Source organism: Numida meleagris, chromosome 1, assembly GCF_002078875.1.
Source record: "Numida meleagris isolate 19003 breed g44 Domestic line chromosome 1, NumMel1.0, whole genome shotgun sequence".
In the NCBI taxonomy this organism is placed as follows: domain Eukaryota; kingdom Metazoa; phylum Chordata; class Aves; order Galliformes; family Numididae; genus Numida; species Numida meleagris.
The window spans coordinates 12335914-12358868 of NC_034409.1; the positions used below are offsets into that span (position 1 = coordinate 12335914).

Here is a 22955-nt window from a genome sequence, read left to right on the forward strand (position 1 = left end):
CTGAACTCATTTTTGCCACAGAAAAAGGCACAAGGCACACACAGAGTCCTGAAGCAAGGGCATCACTAGGACTTTCTAGCGATGAAGTCTGATCTAAATAGAGAAGCACTGTAACCTCCCAGCTCCACAGCCTTACCACTTGCTTTCTTGGACTTCGCATTGTCAGTTTCTGAGGCCTAATTTTCTTCCCAGTTATGTCCTCCACGAGATTTAAGTGCCCCAGCCTGACTGAAAACCAAAGCTGAGCGTTTTAGGACCCTTTAACCTTCAATGAAGCATGCTGGCACCCTGCAGAAACATTCTTGCCTCATTTTGTGCAAACTTGCCTTGCTCAAAAAAATTCCAAAAAGCAGTAAGATTTTCAAAGCATTGCTCAGGTCATCAGTTAAAATAATTATTGAAGCAGATCTCGGATTTTTGTATGAATAGGATTGTTACTTTGTGTCCTCCTGGCTACATACAGAAGAGGAGGAAAGTGGGGCTAAATATTTACAATGCTATGAAAACACAATAGCTAAATCATGAGCAACTTCCAAGATTGTTACAGTGGAAGAAGTTGCACCTACATTTTTAAGATCAGCACATCAAACACTAAGTGTGAATTTCTACATGAACTTCACATACACCACACTTCAGCACCCACAGCTGGCACTGTTATAGATACTTCCACTAAAACCAAAGCAGCAAAAAAAATCAAAAAGTAAAATTCTAACATGAGGAAAAAATGCGGCAGCCAATAACATAGAAACCAGCAATTAACTATGCACTAATGCACTAGCGTTTTGAAGCAGGTTACTGAGGTCTGTAGTCCCAATAATGCAGACATAGCTGTCATGAAAAAGAAAAACTGAGGAAGAGTTACGTCCTTTGCAAAGCTACACCACTACACCATTTAAATTCACATTTAAAGAAACTGCACTGTAAAGAAACTAGCCCAATCTACAGATGTAACCAGGATAAAGAATAGCACTTCCAAAACACAGTAAGACATACCTTTGCCATCTTCAGAACACATTACAGCAGCTAAGTCTTGCCTAGCAATAGACATTGGCAATACTTTTCTGGCAGAAATGTTTTCGGTAGTAGTGGCAGCAGAAACGGTGGCACTTGCGGTTGAAATATTAGACGCACTTCTGCTCATGGCTCCATCAAAGTTCATTTCATCTGTGTCAGAATCATCTGAATGAAGAGGATTAGTAAAACAGAGGGGTGCTCGAAGAGAAATAGCAGTATGATCAACTTTATCACTGGAAGGAAGTTCATCTGTGGTGTTCGATACTAGAGAGAGAGTGTTAACCCCATGACATAAGATGTCTGAAGACACGTCTTCAGACACTGACGTATGCAGTGCATTTTCAGGCCCGTGCGGTGACCACCTGGCATGTCCCTTTTCTGTTAGAGGCAGACGATCTGGTCTCGGTGGAGTATCAGACACCTGTTGGCCCTGCAGATTTTCTGGTGAAGGTATTAAGGCTGTGTTAGACTGTGGCACGCTGCATTCCGTACATGAGTTTTTAGAAGCATCCACAAATGAATCCCCTGAAATCTGCTCCTGTGACTTAAAGTTCTTATCAATTACAGAGGATGATGCAGGCTTAACTTTAATTGCATGTCCTCTGTTCAACAGGGAGTTCCCATCAAAGCTTCGTGGGCCCTCCTGAAGAGGTACTTTCTTGATTTCAAAAGTCAAGTTGCGCTCCAGCCTTTTCTCCATACGTTCACTGGGTTCACTCTTTCCTGAAAGTTCTGTTGTTTTATTATAATTCTCATTGAGGTCTGTTGAATGCTCTGATGAAACCATGTGCAAAACTGGCTTTGGATGGTATCTGTCATTGTCCTGCCACACCGTAGTGACTGTCGGATAGGCTGACGGAGGAGATGGTGTTAAGATAGGTGGCACTGGCTGAGGCTCCGGAGGCTGCAATATTTCTTCCTTAGCATCTCCTTCTACAAGGCAACTGCAAGAAACAGCGATGTAAGTTTTCTGTATTTTGATAATATTTTAGATAACCATCTACCTGTCTCCGCTGTAGAAATGCTTTGATACCAATACCGAACTCCAGTGAGCACTTCCACTGCATACAAATGACGGTTATAAAATATGACTAATGGAACAGGCAAGAATTATGTCAACACACATTAAAAGTTTTTCAGTATAACGGGTATACACTCAGGCCAAAGCTAATCCTCTCTGATGCTTTAAAGATTGCTCACATCCTTTCCCAGAAGCATTCTTTCAGAGATCTGTCTGCCAGGCCCTCTTGCGGCAGCATTCCAGTACTCTTGGCTTTCTTCTTATTTAACAAGTAGCTCAAATGAATTCAGCATACGGAATACAATTTTCAATAAAGCCAGGAAAAAATGCTTAAAAAGACCTTATATGAACTAGAATACAGCTCGTCCAATACCAAATATCTTCCTTTATTTTCCTTCACATGTCCAGAAGGATTTTACTATATTTGAGTATTTAATAGTTTCACCATAGATGTAAGGATAACAGTGCAGACCAAATTTAGCTGACGTGAGGTACGCACTATAAAAACAGTCATAGTAGAACACAATCCAAGTGATAGTGCACATTAGCAAGATCATTAGCAATTATTACAGCTCTTTTTCAGCTTCTTCAAAGGAGAAGCTCTAAAGGCATATAGTCAATTGACTTTCACATTACATACAGAATATTCAAGATCAAATATTTTGCACAACTAAGACCCTGTCCACAAATCATTTCATTTTCATTTCAGAGCCTTTAAAAATATTTCCTTTCATCATGTAAATGAAGTGCAAAGGTGCAAAACAAATGAGTGAGAAGAACAGAAATACAATTAAGTACTTAAGTACAATCACAGTACTTCTGTGAAACATGCTTTTATTGACAAAGCTACACACCAAAAGCTGAAAAGCAGAGGCTTTCAAAAAGGCAGAAACTTAGTACTTGCTAGATGACAGACCTGTCTGACAGTATTTACAAATGTGGCAAACTTGAAAGAACATAACACATCCAGCAGACCTGGAAGAAGGTATGCCACTAACAAACCTCATGCTGTAAGGACGAGCAGGACGATAGGCAGATTATATTCCCCAGACCCTGTACATTCAGGCTATTTAAATGAAACTGCTCTCCTCTCAGTCACAGTCAATCATACGCTGCTAATGCAGATGAAGGATGAGACTTGACAGATTTTGTGGAAGAGAAACATTTCATGATGCGCCATCAATTAACAAAGAAACCAAGCCTCCAGAGTTTGTAAGTGAAGCCTGGTATCCAAATACAGGCTGCCACTCAACTGCCAGGAAGCATCCAGCTCTACCAGTAGATCTCTTGCTCCTAAATATCTTCTATAGAGGGAGCCCTGACTGAAGTCTGGAGTCTACCATAAGTTTCAGCAGCTGCAGGAAGGTTCAGAAAACTTGGCTGGATCATCTCAGTCAGGCACTCGTGTAAGATAATCAGAAATAAGACGCATCTTTTTCTAGTTCTTTTTAATCAGGCAACAACTGGTACAGAAAGACTGTCAGTATTGCCAAAACATGGACCAGACCAAAGAAAAGGACTGCTATTAACAATTACATTTGCCTTCTTGATCAAGGCATTCAGGTTTCCTAGACAAGTCTCTACCTTTCTTTTGTTGCAATCAGACAACTGAAAAAGCTCTTTTTTTTTTTTTTTTAAACTGAGAGAAATGGGCTAGTGACATAGCTCCATGGGCCAAAGATGGTTACCTCCTGAGCCAAGGTTATTAAGAAAGCATTAATTAAAAAGCTTATGTGGAAAATACAAGGTACCAAGTTATGTCTGTTATGCTTTCAGCACTGTATTACCCAGCAATTTTTGGTGAAGTTTCTTCTTGCACTGCTCACATATGTCAGCCTATGTTTGTCCGCCAGCAAGACAAGAAGCAAAAATGATTCAGAAATCCTAACTGCATTTTCAGAAAGGTTACTGGAAAGCACAGAGGTCAATCAGAAAATCCCAACAGCTAAAAAAGTGAGCTGCTACCTTTTCTGCATGGACGTGCCTTTTTTTGTCTTTCACTTAAAAAAACATCAAACACACCGTTTCTGCTACAGTGGAATAAAAAACCAGTGGGGCTTTCTTGTAAGAGTTATAGTGAATAGAGCTAGAGACCACAACATTGCACAACAGTTCTTGACAGTCTGCTCACAAGTGAAAGATATCAGGCAGGCTTTCATCATGTGCCTATGTGTCACAAATAAAAATCAAAGCAATACTACTAGCTCCCCAACTTGCAAATAAGGTCTGAAAAGGATTTAACCACAGCAAATTGCTGACACTGTCAGGAGTTATGTAAAAAAACAGCAGACCGCTACTCCATGTGAATATTGTACTGTACTGAAAGTTTACCTGGGGTAGACTACAGCTTGAATTTCATCCTTGTGATTTTCTTAGCACCAGGTTATAGCAGTATGGGATGGATAACCAAGATTCTCATACAAGGGATTCCAAACTGAAGAGAGAATTGTTTGGATTTTCATTTATCAGTATCTCCACACACTCAAGTGTTGCAAGCACTCCAGCTTCCAAATTCTCTCTCCAAAATTACTATCTTCGTATTTGGAAATCCCCAAATTCCAACCCCTGCAGCTCTCTCAGGTACTTTCTTCCATTCTCAGCCTGATCATACAGAGTAGGGCCTCAAACGGCTTCTCTTCTTCACGCGACCGTGTTTACTACCTCACTTTACATTAAGGTAGAAGGAATGCAAGATACACAAAAACAACTTCACCAAAGATCATTTGGGAACTGTTTTGCTGTTCTTGAAAAATGAACAAGTTAGGGAATAAATTATTTGTCTGAGTTAGTAAAGGTAAGTTGAGCAAAAAAAGTCTTACTCCAACTTAATATGCACTAAGACAACAGGAGAATTTCCCTTTGTTTCCCCCTCCTATGGCAGAAGGGAAAGTTCGCGCACAGAAATGGTTACATGCTCCCCTTTTACCAACGATTCTTTTAAATAATCACCACTAAATCCTCCTACTGAACAAGGTTTTCCCTCACTGACCTCATTTTCCCAACCCGCTGTTATATTTACAATCAGTGAAACTAAATCCTTATCTGGTACAGACATACCATTAATCATTACAATTAGCTAACAAACAAATTAGCATTAAACCAGATATGGCAAGATCACAGGTCCATAATACTAGTCACAATTCATTCAGATCTTCAATGATGACCATTTAATGAAATCTCTTCTCCATTTGACTCTCTTGTATAAAATTGGCCCCTTGAAGTTACACACAGAACAGATGATACAGGCAATATTATATAAGTCAGCAACCCAAAATTCACACCCTTGTTTAGTCATCTTCCTTATGCACTGCTTAACAGAGTTGTTTAATAAATACAACATAAAATACATTAAATTTAATTCTTTTACTCATAAATGAGAGCACTGAGTGATCACATGGGAAATGCTCCATTAAAAAAAGAAATAATTCCTTGCCATATTAATATTGAAGAATATTCATTCTCTGAAAATTAGGTGACCAAACAGCATTTGGGAATTTTTTTCTTAAAGGAAATAGATGTCACCCGGGATTTCCTGGCTTTCCCTGAGCATGCAAGTTTTTTCCACTTTATTAACGTCATAGGATTATTATTACACATATTCTGCATTAAAAATAATGTTTTTGTTTCTTTATGGAAAGCAGAAATATTGGGATAAGTATACCTTTAAAAGCTCTTCACTAAGCAGAAGCTATTTCTGAAACTCTTGCCAGACAATCTTGGGCATTATGGTCTGATGTATAATGCTTTCTTTGGGCACTTCCTTCAACAGCTGTGCTCCACAGACGCTTATCCCCCAAAAGGCAGAAAATTATCTGAACTACTAACATTATTCCAACAACAGGAAACACAAGATACTCCAATAAATATAGCTTGATTGAAAGTTCCAGGAAAGTTCATGGAAGTGGATGTCACTACAGAAGAGATTCAGTGAACTGAAGAATGTCAGACCATTTGAAAATACTTTTCCTGTAATAGATACAAGTTAACCCTGCATTGCTTTTACATATTGCTAAAGCAAGAATTTCTCCAGCGCGTTTGGAAAATCAGCATGCTGAAAGATAGAAAACCTCCTCATAACTCAACCTTGACAATGTCTCTTTGTATGCAACTGTTACTGACTAGCTGGTAATTCTACCACCTCTGCACTTCCACAGAAATAACTATCTGTGGATTTTCCTTAGGTAATCAAGACAGCTTTTTCACCTGTTTTTATTGCCACAATCTGAACAGCAAGTACAGCATCTTATTGTTAAGTCCTGCTTGCCAAATACTTCAAACGAAGTGACTGACCCCCCAGCTGTGAGGCAAACCATGCACCAGGTGCCAGCTCCAAGGTGCTGTCTGGCCCAAGATTGAATGGCGGGAAGTCGCATATGAGAACTGAGAGTGCGTTTCTAGAAGGTTATTTAAAGGTTTATTTAAGAAACAGAACTTGAACAGTTGTGATAAAAGCTTGTGAGCACTGGTCACTTAGCTATTCCTTGTAGTAACTGACAGCACAGAACGTGGTAGGACGAATGGCTGAATTTGGAAATGGTTCTTTTGGAAAGTTTGGCACTCGCCCCCAAAAATATTCAAAAAAATTTTTGAAGCAAGAAGTTAAAAGAATGTGAGAAATTTGAGGCATGTATCTATTCCTTCTGGAAGTCACAAAAGTCTATTACTGGTCGAAAGAGGAGTTTGTAGCAAGACAAAAAAAGACTTACTACAGGAAAAATACTTTCCAATACTAGATTTTGTTTAAAATTGTAGTGGTTAATAGAAAGATTTAACATGTTTTCAACTTGATTACATACACGTTGTTATAAAATATAATCTTCAGAGAGTGCTACTTAATTCTAAATTTTAGAACATTTTAGAGGCCCATCTAGCCTTAATGAAAAAGGGCTATATTATTAGAAGTGGGGCACCATGGGTTCAGATTTAAATAAAAGTTGGCCAGAGATCAAAAGGAAAAAACACTTCAAGCAATCCATGGCTATTTTGTGCAGCATAATGTAGGGCTTTATTATCAGATAGGAGAGTGATGTCAAGGTCAAGAAACGTGGCTCTGATCAACTAAAAATAGATACCAAGCTCCACATCCTCCTTCATAATTGAAACAGGAAAATTAAACTTTGTGTAAGCAGGCAGAAGCTAGAGAACTTAAGCATTAAATCACTGCCAACCATGTGGTAGAACAGCTGCGGTTTGGTGAGGCTATCATCAATTGTACTACAGATAATGTATAAAGGATGCGTGAGGAATGAATAAAAAAGTCACCTGCTGGCAAATTTTGGGGTAAAATTTAGTCATTAGACAGAATTGCAAGCACAAACGAAAGAAAAGTCAAACCGCTGCAATATTTTATCTTTTCTCCTTCAGAGAGAAGCAGGTCCTCACAAGCAGCCCCCGTGAGGCCCCATCTGGAGTACTGCATCCAGGTCTGGGGCCCCCAGTACAAGAAAGACCGGGAGCTGTTAGAGAGGGTCCAGAGTAGGAGCACCACCACTACAAAGACAGGCTGAGGGAGCTGGGCTTGTTCAGGCTGGAGAAGAGAAGGCTGCGGGGTGATCTCATTGCAGCCTTCCAGTACCTGAAGGGAGCCTACAAACAGGAGGGGAGTCAACTCTTCGCAAGGGTAGGTAATGGCAGGACAAGGGGAAATGGTTTTAAGCTGAAGGAAGGAAGATTTAGACTGGATATCAGGGGGAAGTTCTTTACCAAGATAGTGGTGCTGGAACAGGCTGTCCAGAGAGGTTATGGATGCCCCATCCCTGGAGGTGTTCAAGACCAGGCTGGATGGGGCCCTGTGCAGCCTGGTCTAGTACTAGATGTGGATGGAGGTTGGCAGCCCTACCTGCAGCAGGGGGATTGGAGCTCGACAGCCCTTGGGGTCCCTTCCAACTCAAGCCATTCTATGATTCTATGATGTAGGTCCTCAGTGCACTACAGTACTACAAAGAGTTGTTACCTTTTATGAGTTTATACCTCAGTTTCTCAATTTCTTGCAAATTGTGTCATGTTCTGTGTACATTCAAGAACTTTCCACAGCCAACCTGATTAAAATTAACCTTTTTTCCTCAAATACTTTAGAATCAACTACTGAACATACAAATATCTTATGGACAATTTGCTAAACATATTAAGATAGCGTTCCCAAATTCTGATTATCACCTGTGGACTTGAAGCAAAAGCTCCAACTGTAAATATGTCTTATATAGCAAATTAAATATATATATGCAGTTTGATCACCTATAGTCTTAAATGTAAGACGAAAGTTACTTATGCACTCCTCCCACCTTCAACTGAAAATAGTCAGACATGTCTCACAAAGAGGGAAAGAATGCTTTTCAAGCAATATTTAACACAGATTTAAGCTTCAAGGTGATTTTCACAAGTAATTGCAAATTACAAAGCCAAGCAATCTCCAGAATAAGGTGCTGACGCATGCACTCAAAGCATGAGTTGTTCTTATTTACCTCAGTAATAATCAAGGAGTAATATTCTTCTTTGTTTAAATGTTAACATTGAATGCAAATATACGTTAACAGCAATGGCTATAATCACAAGTCATACAGCAAATGAATTACACTACAGCATTACAAGGTGATAAGATGAAAGGTTGGACAGCAAAACAATTCCAGAACCTCTGTAAAAAATACAACAAGGTACTACATGCTGAGGTAATAAGAGAGAAGAGCGCCAAGAAAAACACCTTCCTGGGAAAAATTCTACAATTTAAAGTGGTTAGTCATTGGGAAGAGCCATAGAAGAGATGCCACGATCTCATTAAACAATTAAGCTGGTGTGTCAAAATTAATAGGAGTCAAAATCATCACCATATCATGAAACGTAGTCCTGAGATGCAAGCTCATCTGGAAATGCATCTTTAACAGTTACATATTTCATACTAAGATGAAATTACAGTTTTCCACTACTGTCCTTCCCATGAAAAAAACACCTATTCCCGAACATCCACAATACACAAAACTTGGCTCCAAATCATAAACACTACCATACTACAGATTTGTAAAATTAGATCCCACATCGAGAAAATAGATGCTTACTAGTAAGTATTTTGTGTAGACGTAGCTATTGGAAAACAAAGTGTTTCCTCAGTAGCTTCTTCCATGAAGGATGCAGTTAATGGTTTTTCAAAAAATTATCTCCATTTTAAAAGGACAGAAGATTTGCTAAACACTTCCATCTATTCACCTACAAGAAACCAACCTTCCTGTCATTGTTGGCAGATAGGAAAGTATTAGTTTATGGAAGAAAGCCCAAAAAAGACCAGGTTTTATAACAGAGATGAAAAGATACTCATTTAATCGTGCAGTAAGTAAAGAACAATGAACTGCAGATAAGAGAGCAGATGCATGCCTAAGTATGAATTATATACATGATTCTTACATGACTATAGAAAAATGATAAGTAACTAGGTACCTAAAATTATATCAGGAAACATTAACTATTAAGGGAATTACCTACTGGATAGAAATCATATCTTCTAGAAATAGTCTGAGTTAAGATCTCAGCACTAACACAGATTACAAGGCTCCTCTGTCATCATCTTTATCTACATAATTAGATACAATCACATTATCTTCGATCTAAATAAGATTAAATGGTATTATCTACACAGCACAAACTGTCATGTGTTTGTAGAAAGCTACAACTAATTTCCATCTCTCTCTTTCAATGTCATCTTCTCCAACTTCTGCATCAAGTAACTATTAATGAGTTAACCGTAATAACTACTAACATTGTTATCTAATCACTAATGATTATTACCAAATACTATTTCCAATGCTATCGTATTGCAATTATCATTCTCAGGGCAACTAAAGAAGTTGAGCGACAGATTCACATGTGGTAGTTTGCAGATATCCTCAGTAAGTAGACATTAGAACCCCATACAATATTCCAGATATTGTCTAAACCTATCAGTCAATATTAGAGTACAATACTTACATACTGGTTTTAAACTACATCTATTCCTTAAACAAGAAGATGTAGCAATAAGTATGGGTAGCAGTGTGCATGTGCATGTCCATTCTGGAGTCACCAATTTTCAAATGGCTCCTTATGTCCAATTATACTTCATTAAGACACATTTGTAATTTTTCCTCCTTTACAAAACCTAAAATGCTTTAGAATGTGAAGTGTTTTATTATATAATAACTGACCTAATCTTGTCAGCCACTCAAAAATAGACTCATCTTCTGGCATCGCATATGCCCTGCCAAATGCAGAGCTGGAAAGAAAAAATTCCTGCCACTGACCTGACCTAGCACTACTCCAGTTAGATTGTAGTCTTAAAGCTGACTGCTGTCCTTATATGACTAAATTCTATGCAAGAATACTGAAGTGGCTGGTTGTTGTGTCATACTACAACTTCAGGAACACTCCCAGCACTAAGTTTACATGCTAAGCACTGCAGGAACTCCTATCTATCCAAATGTAGACAACTGAGAACAGGCAGGATTCACCTGCCAAAGGCCCCCACAACCTTTCAGATTCTAGCCAGGCAAACAGGAGAGTTGCTTGTTAGCTGCCTCATGCTCAGGTTGGGTACCCATTTTAAGTAAAGGTAAAAGTGAATGGACAGATAACATCTAACTTCTTCAAAGTCAAGTCTATGTATTTCAAAAACTAGAGTGGATTTTATTTTTCTTCTGTTGAATGGAAGGTCTGGTGAGACCAATTTTTCACTTACAAAGTAAAACTTTTTTGTTAACATGCCCTAGTTATTAACAGTCCCAGTTCATGCAGTAATGTTTTATTCAATAAACAGAATCCTTTTTCCGTTATGCTTTTGCCTCTGAAAAAGAGGGTTCTGTCACTATTTGAGCTTATTTTGCTTTTTAAATGTTTTGCAGTAGTGCTTTTTCACTACTATAATGTAGTGGATTGAGTAGATCTGTCAAATTTTATGTGCTTGTCTACTTGTATTTCTTTATTGCAAGACTAATAAATTCAAACAGTCTTTAAGATATTAAAGCTTTCTGTTTACAGAGCCAATTATAAGACTTGCATTTTCACTATATATACTTATGTTTATAAATAGAATAAATACATCTTAAAGTCTTTTTAGTATCAGTAGTTTGGTTCTACTTTTTAATATACAAAGCAAGTTAACCTGACAGCTTAAAATACCATGTTACAACAGATAAGTACCTGCGGGTCCGCGGAGGCTTTGGTGGTGGAGAATCCTGTTTCTGAGCATCAGAACAACTCACAGCGTTCTCTGTATTATTCTCATCCTGATTAAAAGAAAAAGTTTTCATTCATAGCTGTAAAGCTGATAAGCAAAACAATTGAGTTCTGGAGATCCATAACACATAAGGCAGTACTTAATTTACAAGTAGGTAAGGTTTAATGCATTGTTCTAAGACATTTTCAAATCATCTCCCATTTGTCTACAACAAAGTTTATGTTACTTGATAAAGCACATATTAGGAAAACCATGAGTACGTAAGATACGTATTAGATATGCATGTATTTACACTTTCATATATTTATAGGTATACATTTCCACATGGAAAAAAGAACTACGCAGGAGTATAAAGTTGATAAACCATTTCCATACACACACTATAGCCAAAGAGCCAATGAAACAAAGGAGAAACTTAGTGTTCTCGAGTTTTGTATACAATTACAATTGGTATTATTTTTAATCGCCAAATATTTTATTTTGAAAAATGATTTAAAAAAGAACTACAAACATCTCAAATGTATGTAATATATTTCAAAGAACAATACCAAGTTCAGTCAATGGGGCCCTTACCCTCTTTCAGCCAGTCTGTTCACAGGGGGTGACAGAGACCTCCTCTGCTCATACAAAACAATCAAAAAACTCCCTGTTAATTAACGTTTGTCACACTTGCATTTGGCAAACATTTTTTACTTTGGAATATAGATCATAACTAAGTTACCTCACTTGCTAGCTACCCTCACATAAATTCCAATTCAACGTGTGACATGCACACCAGCAGAGATGCCCTATTGTTTGTCTGGCAGTGAATTGTGCTAGCCCTTTCAGACAAATTAAACAGGGAGTTCACTGTCCTGCTGACCACTGCTGTAACTCTTACGTATTTTGGAGTGAGATTCAGTTAGGAGATAAAAGCCACTTACATTTAGATGATCACAACTGAAGCTTCCATTACAGTCAATCGAGCTTGACTGGTTTGAAGCCAAAAGACCTCACATTCTAGAGACCAGTCAGTATGATAGGCATAAAAGTGGCAGACCAGTCAGCTCTACTGGTTGAGTCTTGAGCCTACATTACAAGCAAAGCTGAATTCCAAACTAAGTTCCTCCGTTTTTTGTTTTCAGATACAAGCTTTTACATTTCGCAACATTAAAGCACATTTGCTCAACTTGCCAAAAAAACCTAGATCTTTTTGAAGGTTTCTCTTTAATTCTCTGTCAGTTGAAAACTATAAATAATGACTTTGTTTTCCTGAAGAAACATAAAAAAATAAAGAGTATCTGATCAACTGATGATGTTGCACCTAACTGCACTATAAGTACTATCCAGTGGATAATAAAGTGAAATGTACTGTGAACCAGATTAAACACATTTAATGCACTCTTTTTTTTTTTCCTATCTATAAAGAAGCTAGAACAATGACATTGGTTGCAAATCAAATGCCTTCAGAGATTTATTGCATCAGCACTACCTCAACAATCATTCTTAACACAAAGTGCTCACAACACAACACACCACTCAAAAACTCATTGTCCAGAAAAGGAGAACAACTGAAATGGCTGATGAGATATTAAGAAAAAACAAAGATCAACGTAATGCTATATCTGTAAATTGAATGCAGGACCTAATTAAAACAACATCTTTATGGCTAGCTTTCCCGTGACATTCAAGAAAATTAAGGGCCCAAAAGACTTCTAAAATTTAGCTTCAAATTATTTCAGAGATGCAAATTTTAAAAAAAATCTATTATAACTTTCTAGACATTGCTGGAATGAAACACTACCATGTATCAAGGACATTCGATCCCTCTACTACTCTCCTGTCAAACACTGAGAATAACAAGTTCTAAGTTTTTGGCTTCCAACACTGGGTAGCTGTACACACTGATTTTGTCCTTAACATACATGAAAACAAACTTCATTGTCCACGTTTGGGCACAGAACCATTCAGAAGGCTGGTGCCAAAGAAGCAGAGGCTCACAGCATCCAACATCAATTCAGTTCTCAGATCATTAGTTGTGTCACGTCCCTTCCTCTCCATCCCGAGCTGAGTAAAGTTCTCCAATTGTCTCCTGCATGCAGCCATTGCTACAGATGGGCTTAGGGCTAAAACGGCACTTTCAATTGTAAGTACTAGCAACTAGAGTTAGAAACAATGAATGAAACTGCACCCTGGAGGGCAGGCTGTTCTGCTTTGTTTCAGCACAGCACTTCAAAGCTTCATCAGGCAGAGACCCTGGAAAGCATGAGACTGTACAGAAAGGGTTTCCTACCCTTGCTGCCCACTTCTTCACCTCACAACAAGTCAGGAAAGTATTCAAGTCCAGGTCCACCAGGACAGAAGCTTAGAGTTACACTAATGTCACATTTAAGCCCTGGTTCTCAAGGACTTACTGACAAAGGCCTGTTGCAATGTAGACTTCAACTTGTCTAGGATATAACCCAGAAGCCGCATCCCTGCTCTTCTGTTTGTAAAATGAAGCATTTGTGGACAGAATTTTGCACTTTTCTCTCAGGCAGAAGAAAAAGCATATTGAAGAAGCTAATACACGTCAAAAAATTTTAAAGTTCTGTATGCATACAGTGAGTAGCTCAGTATCCACTTGAGACAAGCAAAAGTAACTGAAGAGACGCTGCAGTACTCTGCCATACATTGGGAAGGCTTCAGGCAGATATTACGTGTTTAAGAGGTTTCAGTTCTGCATTAGCTTATAAATCAGGATTTGTTCACTTTTAGTCACTTCAAATCAAGAATAAGAATGTTATAGGAATTGTTACCAAAAAAGAGGAACTTAAATACTTCGGTGAACAGACTGAGGATTTCAAGAAAAATCAATTCACTTTTATACAACTCCAATGCCAGTAAGTAAAGGATTTTTACTTAAAAGGTTGAAGACAACAAGAAAGAAGGCAGAAGCCAGATGCACTAACCCACGTAGGAGAGTAAAGTCTTCGCATTAACTTTAAGCTGCTGCAGCATTTTTAAATAATTGTGCTCAGTTACTGCTGGACCTATTCTTTGTACTTTAAACTGAAGAAATATTGCTTACTGAGCTCTCAGAGCAAGTCTGTTACCAGTTCTCAGTTCTGCCATGAGAGGTAGCAAAGAACCAGAATCTTAAGCATCCTTGAGCGATACCAACTCACAGTTTTCACCTTTTGTCATACATCTAAATAAGTGCATTGGTAAACATGCAGAACAACTAGACAAATACAACTGTAAAAGCAAATGTAGGGTATCTCACAGGAATGACCTCATCACTAAGAAGAGCAGATGGCAGTATTAAGAAAAAGCCTTCCAGCCTTCCTAATCACAGCTTATTGGCATCAGCCAACATTGTTGGTTGTCTGAACAGATGTTGATTTTTAGGGCAGAATATTACAAGCATCAGCTTAGAAAAAACAGGACAACATACATACTTTACAAAAGCCATCATACAGAATTATTATTACTTCTTTTTTTTTTAAGAAGTGATTAGTAAGAGTGCAAAATGACCTGTTTTCTTATTGAAGAAAGTTTTCTTACCTATCCTATTGGGGTAGGCTTCTCATTATAAGAAAACAAGGGTAACAGTAGGCATATAAAAATAGAAAAGGAGCTTTACCTAGGCTTACCTCTATATTCCTCAGATGCTGAGCTGTTCAAGCGTTAAGTATATATGTATGTATACAAATATGGTAGTGAATGGAGTTAAATCATGAGTAGTGTTCCCCAGGAATTAGTACTGGGGCCTGTGCTGTTCAATATCTTTACTGATGACCTAGACAAGGGGATTGAGCACATCCTCAATAAATTTGCAGATAACACCAAGTTGGCAGGAAGTGTCCATCTGCGTGGGGGTAGCGAGGCCCTACAGAGGGATCTGGACAGGCTGAAGCCAGCGGGATGAGGTTCAAGACGACCAAGTGCCGGGTCCTGCACTTTGGCAACAACAACCCCAGGCAACGCTACAGGCTTGGGGCACAGTGGCCGGAAGACTGTGTAGAGGAAATGGACCTGGGGGAGTTGGTCGATGCTCGTCTGAACATGAGCCAGCAGTGTGCCCAGGAGGCCAAGAAGGCCAATGGCATCTGGGCTTGTATCAAAAACAGTGCTGCCAGTAGGAGCAGGGAGGTGATCATCCCCTTGTATTCAGCTCTTGTGAGGCCACACCTTGAGTACGGTGTTCAGTTTTGGGCCCTTCACTACAAGAAAGACACCTAAGCCCTGGAGTGTGTCCAGAGAAGGGCAACAAAGTTGTGAGGGGTCTGGAACAAAAACCTTTTGAGGAGCAGCTGAGGGAACCGGGATTATTTAGTCTGGAAGGCTCAGGGGAGACCTTATGGCTCTCTACAACTCCCTGAAAGAAGGCTGTGGCAAGGTGGGGTTCGGTCTTTTCTCCTGCGTGTCTAGTGATAGGATGAGAGGGAATGGCCTCAAGTTGCGCCAGGGGAGATTCAGGTTGGATGTTAGGAAAAATTTCTTCTCTGAAAGAGTGGTTAGGCATGGGAATGGGCTGCCCATGGAGGTGGTTGAGTCAGAATCCCTGACAGCATTAAGAAACATTTAGATGTGGTACTAAGGGACATGGCTTAGTGGGGAAATATTGATGGTAGGTGGACAGTTGGACTAGATGATCTTGGAGTTTTTTTCCAGCCTTGGTGATTCTATGACTCCATGATTCTATTGACTACATTAACAAATGAAAAGATCATAAAGTCAAATACCTGGACAGGAAGCATAGGCTATATGGTCTGTATAAGTATGTGCAGAGTAACTCATATTCCTTTGCTAATACAAACAAGGAATTCTCATAGCAGACACAGTATCTGAATTCTGCTTGGTAAGGTGACCTAAATTTCGGTATCATCTCCCAAGGGAAAGTGTATTTCTCCATCTGCCACTGCCAGTGTTGTAAGTATAGAAGTGAGCTGTCACTAAATGACTAAATAGAGAATCGCAGTTCTGGACCGAGTCTTCAAAGGCATTGCCTACAATTCAAGAATCTGCCCAGGAATTGCAATACATTATTTTCTTTTAGAAGTCACAGTAGAAAAACGTCATGTCAGTCAGAAGCTTTTTGTATTGGCAAATTACTGTAAGATAAAACGCAAAGACTTTTCCAGAAGTAATCTCATAGCTTCCCTCGAAAGGAATCAAGGCATTCATTTTGTCTTTATCACTGCCTGAGAACTACAGTGCATCACCAAATAAAAGAAATATTACACACTGAAATAATATACTTGAATGATTCGGATTAAATACAATTTTCTGATCACAGGCAGCAAGATAAATGTCTCCCAAGACACCTAAGATTTCTTTACAGTGCTGTAATGGTCCAAAATCTCTCTCCAAGATGCAAAACGGCGACGAGAACTTCACCGGTGAAAACTTTTGGCCTAGTTGTCAAACCATTAACGTTTTGAATATCCACATTCTTCTTACAGCAGCAGATTCTTCCACAGCTTCTAAAAGCACAAACTACAGTAACAAATGTGCCACTTTAACAAGAAGTGTAAGAGATTCTTATGAGTACTAACAGTGTCATATTTTGGAGAAAAAGTTTATTAATAAAAATGGATAAGGGAAAACCAAAAAGACTTGCAGTACTGTAAGATGGTTCTTGCTGTCACAATGTGACAAAATTCAGCAAGAAATATTTCTCAGCAGACAGTAGTATTTTTACTGTTTGTCCTTCAAACAATTTTCATTTTTCTACATACAGGACATTCAACTTCATGGAATTCCATCTGATTCGCTTTTCCATGACAAACATGGTACACTTCAGCCTACAGAGACGCCCTTCAAATAACTCAAAATATTCTACTGATACAACTCTGATATCTTATCAGATGATCAACACCAATCAGCTCACATCTGTTGCATAACTTCCTAACTCAAAACTAACTGTAATGTTTTTATTTAATGGAAAAAAAAACAGAGATGGGAGCTTCAAACGTGTGATAGGATGATCAAGAGTTTCAGTGGAAGGAGGGCTGAGTCTAAGACTCAGCTCCCAGTTAATTGTTTGAGAAATTACAAGTCCTACTACTCGAGGATGGAATAAAAAAATAGTTCTGGTTATCAAATTTAGTACCTTATTCTCTTCTTAGCTGGTTGTGAATTTCCTACTTCTGAGCAGTATTTCACCTTTGCTCTGAAATTTTTCTAGTACTAGGACAGTTAAAAGTACTGTCTGGTGTCTGAAGAAGCTTTTTCTTCTTCTTCCTCGTGCTTTTGATACTCTGTATTATTTTAAGCGCATTTACAATTCTAAGAATTCACAGTAAGTATAACTGTGTTGTAATAGTATGCAACAATTATACCATACCATATATGCATTTTCTACAAGACTTGGAATTCTTTTCTCAAATTGTAGTAATTAAGACCCAGTCCTAACTTAACTGTAAACACTGAGAGCATTTTTGTTGACTTCGTGCAGTATTGTTTCCAGCAGGGCAGAATTGGGAAGTTCACAGGAACACACGTTCAGCATTGTGTCTAAGTTACATCTCTATGAATACTACTACTCACTGCCAATCAGATAAACTTTTTACTGTGATGTTGCTGGCAAACACTGCTTACAAAGTGTAAGTCAATTTGTTTCAAGCACTGCTTGAAATAAGAAAAGCAATTGGACAATAAAACCACAAAGCCGACCTTGCAGAGTACTCCAAAACTTCAGAGTGCTATCATAATATAACAAGCGAGCAAAAGAGAACACCTTTCAGTATCCTGTAATAGTGCTGTATCAGAAGTAGGGCCATTCTTTTATCTGCAGCTGTTTCTACTGAATGCAATTAAAACCCTTCACATAGGCAGGATTCCACACTTCCTGTAGCATCCATACCTTCTGCAAGTATAAAGTAATGATTTTGTTTCACAGCGAAGTATTTTCTTGGTAACAGAAAACATTTTTGTCCATCTTTAGAGACCCAAAAATCTCACTCCTTACAAGATCCTATTAATCACTCACTCAGTATGATCCTCTCAATCGCTATTTCATGGCTACTTGTTCTGCTTCTCAAAGCTTGGTCAGGAAAACAACCTGATTGTATAATCCATCACTTCTGTCATTAGTATTGTAGCACAGACTGCTACACTACTTTTTAAATAACAAACACAGAAGTTTTGATCATAATGAAAGCAAGCATCACGACATTGATTAGCCATAGCTACTATTTCTAAGACACACTGCCCAGGGATTCAGTAATTGCAGTGGGGAACAAAAAGGAACTGGAGTTTTTCTGCACCCCAAAACCGGAGTTTGTAGACAGGAAAGCTATCAGGTACCAGAGCAATATAGATACAACACTGTCAGTGATGATTTCCACTAAAAGAACTAGATCTACATAGCAGTGCTGTGTCACTACTGTAAACTGTGACTGATATTTTTAACTGTTACTAACATTTATATTTATAAATAGTTAATATAAATATAATTGCTTACCCTGCATGCCATCTATTCCTTTATCTTTCAGACTTAACTTTTACCATCAAATTTCAGTGTAAGCTAAGTACAGGATAGACAGGATCAACAGGCTGAGAGAACTGGGGCTGGTCAGCTTGGAGAAGAGAAGGCTCTGAGGTGAGCTGGTAGCAGCCTGTCAGTATCTAAAGGGGAGCTACAGGAAAGGAGACAGACTCTTGAGGAGGGCCTGTGGTGACAGAACAAGGGAAAATGGTTTCAAGCTTAAAGAGGGCAGATTTAGGTTGGATATAAGGAACAAGTCTTTTTCAGTGAGGGTGATGAGCCACTGGAACAGGTTGCCCAGAGATGTGGTTCAAACCCCATCCCTGGAGACATTCACAGCCAGGTAGGACCAGGCTCTGAGCAACCTGATCTAGCTGTGGATGTCCCTGCTCCTTGCAAGGGAGTTGGACTAGATGACCTTTAAAGGGGTCCCTTTCAGTGTACTTCAGTGAAGTACTTTCAAAGCCAGAAGACAAAACACAACCAAAACATTCAAGAACTTCTCCTTGTGTTACTCATTTCCTACCACCCATTACCTTAACATGTTTATTCCTATATACCCATTCTAACACTTCTCACCTGATCCACTATCACTATAAAGGAAAAATGTTCACTTTTGAGAGGCGGAGTAAGATCCAGGTAGGAGCCTTAACATACTCCACTACATTTAACACAGTGATTTGAAAACTTTCTGCAGCAGACTTAGTTTCATCTCAAAGTAAGCATACATTCCAGGGCATTGAAGACACAGCATCAACAAACCATCCTTATTCAGCACCTCTTCCAGACCACAGATGTTCAGGAATATAGGTCAATAACATTGTTGATTATGGGAAGAGTGCAGATGCAGGTCAGATCGAAGTCAAATAGCTAGAAGATACTGCAGACTCTTTTGCCTCTTTTTTCAAAGAAACTAATGTGATTAGGAATCTATTCTGGACAAACCTAATGGATCTACATATTCCAAAAGCTATCACATTTATTTTTCAGAAGTAAAATGAAAATTCCCACTCCAATTATGCTGAATATCAAACTCAACTCACTTAAAACAGGTTGTTCTACCCATACTGTACTTAGCCCATTAGGTTACTTTAGTGATGACTACAAACCTCAGAACTATTGCATGAATTGACAACAGAGTCTTAAGAGAGTTAACAGAACAATGTATGCCTTTTCTCCAGGAATGAAAAATGTTTCAGACTTACTACAAGAGTAGTGTAAAAATACCAAATCCCTAAAATTAAAGGGTTTTTTTTTCAGCAAAGTGCAGTAGTAAGATCAGCAAAAATCTACTGCTTTAAAATTGGGTCCAGCACTACAATGGCGGTATGGAAGAAGGGAGAATAAAACTGGATGAAGTGTTTGTTCTTCCAGAATTTAAGTTAAACAACATTGATTAAGTTGCGTTCATACACACAAACTTTGTGTATTTAACAAATGACCTGCAGAAAGTCAGGCAAATTTTAATTTTCCGTCATCAGTTTTTCGGTAAGTAATGCCAGTCAAAGCAAGAGACCAAACAGTTCCACTATCAACTACTACCACCTCACCAAGATAATAACTCAGTCTAAATTAATATATGTGCTAAGTCTTGCATTTCATGCACACTAAAATTCTATTACTTATCCCAGTGCAGTTGGCATTTAGTATATGTGGCAATTATTCCTTTATTTGTCAGACTTAACTCTTACCAATCACATTTCAGTGTAAGCTAAGTACAGGATAACTCCCTATTCAGCAAAAAGCACTTGTAGTGCAAACAAGTTATGCATCTTCCTTAACAGGACTGAAGAATTAAAAGTAAGACTTCACAACAAAAACTCAACCACAACTTAACAGTTCCAACTGATGGAAAACTCATATGGGAGAGACACATACCACTCCATCTGCAATCTTCCACTCCGTACAACTTTCATATTTTTGCAGTTGCTTTTCAAACAGTTGTGCTATGGCTCGATGGACAAGTTCATACTGCTCCTACAGTAGGTTCAGATAAAAATTAGTGCACAAGATCTCTATCAAGAATTAAGAATTAATGGTATATTATCATAACATGCATTTTAAAACAAACTATACCTTTGTCTGCACTGCAGAATGCCTTTGCGTCCTCATTTCCTGTATTAAATTAAATACATTGAATTCTTCAGGTATTTTCTGAAATAAAGAAGGAAGTCAATTATATTGACATAACTGTTTATAGCAGTACTTTTGTAGTCTAACTTCTGCAAGTGTGGACAATCTATTCTCTTGACTTTGTAGCTACTCAAAATTCTTGTATAAAGCAGAACTTGTCTTAAACATTTCATTTTGACCAGATGAGAGCATTTAAAAGCATTCTAAAAATGAGATATGCAATGGAAACATTAACATGACACCTGAACATTAACACTTCACAAGCTAGAAACCCCCAGATGTTATCTCTGTATATTTTAAATATCAAGACTTCAGAAGCTGCAACACCAGAGACACTGGAAACAACATTCAAAATCACTTAATACTGAAAATATTCAAATGAGGAATATAGTTTAATGTGCTCTTTTGCTGCGTAAGATGAAAACTTAGAGTGAACTTTCCTTTGACGTCAAAGCATGAATGTGATGAAGCTAAACATCCAACCTGTCGTAAGAATTTCAGAACATTGAGACATTTCACAATTTTAGAACATTTGGAAGCTCAATCAATTACTGTTACAAAATAATGGAATGCCACTATTTTTTCTTATAAGATTCCTTACCCCAGCTTTAAGCAAATTCCATGTATAATCTATGGCACAGATGGCTCCTGTTCTTCCACACCCTGCACTTTGAACATAAACAGGTACATTAGAAACTGTTTTAAGTAGTTGAAAAGACACTACAAGCTTCATATTTACAGAAGCCATACAAAACCCAAAACATTTAATCCCAACTATCATATTAAGCTTGTCCAACCTAAACCCACAACATTTTAAAATAAGAAATTTAGTAGAGCAAAATTAAAGCTTTCAATGCAAGTTTTTCATGGCTGATCAGAACTGCAGTCACGAAAGACGTTTTGATATTGACTTTTTTACTGCCTCGTTCCTCGCACTATTCCTAGTTTCCACTGCTTCAACTGTAGTGACTTTATTAAAGTTTAATGACAGATATGCTAAGTAGAACAATGGAACACATTTAAAGAGCCTCCACATTTTTCTGATTCAGCAGCATATCTGCATTTTCTGCTTCTAATTAACAAACAATTAAGCTACAAAAAAGTGACAGAGACCTGTAGCATTTACTCTTTCTAATGGCATAAACATCTCTTTTTTTTTTTTTTTTTTACAGATAGAGTTATAATGTAATAAATATGCATCATTATATGGTCATGAAGCTGTACTGGCATTCACGAAAAACAGAACAAAGTGAAATGAATCTCAGTGCTAAAGAAGTTCCTTATAGGTTTAGACCCAATTACTTACAAAGATAAGTTAAAACAGCATGCAGGTAAGACAGCAGATTTCTGTAACACTTGTAGACGACAACCAGAGCGTAAAGAATTAATAAACCCCTAACGATTTATAATTTCCTGGCTTACTAATACAAACTCAGTATTTTCCTACATACAGTACAGGAGAAAAACAATGGTGATAACACATCAGTGTTTGTTGTCTAAGCCAAGGCCATTCATAGCAAATGGCCCAAGGAGCTGGGAGGGAACAGAATTCGGACAACTGACTTAAACTGGTCAAAGGGACATTCCGTACCATATGACATCAAGCAGAAGGAGTTTTAAAGGGGATGGGAGTTCATCTCACCCTCTTCTGCTGCTTGGGGGGCTATCTGGGCATTGCTCTTGGGGTGGAGAACAATTACTTGTACATCACTAGTTATATACATATATTTATATATATATAATAATATATATACACACACATATATATAGTCTTAACTATTTTCCTTTTCCTTTTCTCTATCTTAGTAAATAGTTTCTATCTCAACCCACAAGTTCCACTTGGTTGTTTTTGATTCTCCTTCCAATCCCACTGGGAAGGGGGGTGAGTGAGTAAATGACTGTGTGGTATTAAGCCACCTGCCAGGTTAAACCACAACAAATGGTTTAGAAAGTTTGTCCTAATGAGGATCTGAATGTTTTAAGATCTACAGAGTCGTTTCCTTTTTAAAGAGTAATTCTTTCCTGATGGATAACGTTCTCAGCTGAAATAGTATCAAGTTTTACTGTGACATGAGTTTAGGACAATGATGACCATATCAGTCTGAGCCAAGTTTTGACATGAGGAAATATTCCATCTT

At 38.2% G+C, this 22955-nt stretch overlaps 1 protein-coding gene across 1 annotated transcript in view; it reads right to left on the reverse strand.

Moving 5' to 3' along the window:
- The window catches only part of PTPN12 (protein tyrosine phosphatase, non-receptor type 12), a 41951-nt gene that overhangs the window by 6581 nt on the left and 12415 nt on the right, over positions 1–22955 (reverse strand). Inside the window, exons 8-12 of the mRNA XM_021384503.1 lie at positions 21419–21485; positions 20761–20838; positions 20563–20661; positions 11195–11280; positions 994–1958 (exon numbers count right to left, since the gene is read on the reverse strand). Of these exons, the coding sequence (XP_021240178.1) occupies positions 994–1958; positions 11195–11280; positions 20563–20661; positions 20761–20838; positions 21419–21485 (1295 nt within the window). The remainder of the gene's footprint in view (positions 1–993; positions 1959–11194; positions 11281–20562; positions 20662–20760; positions 20839–21418; positions 21486–22955) is intronic.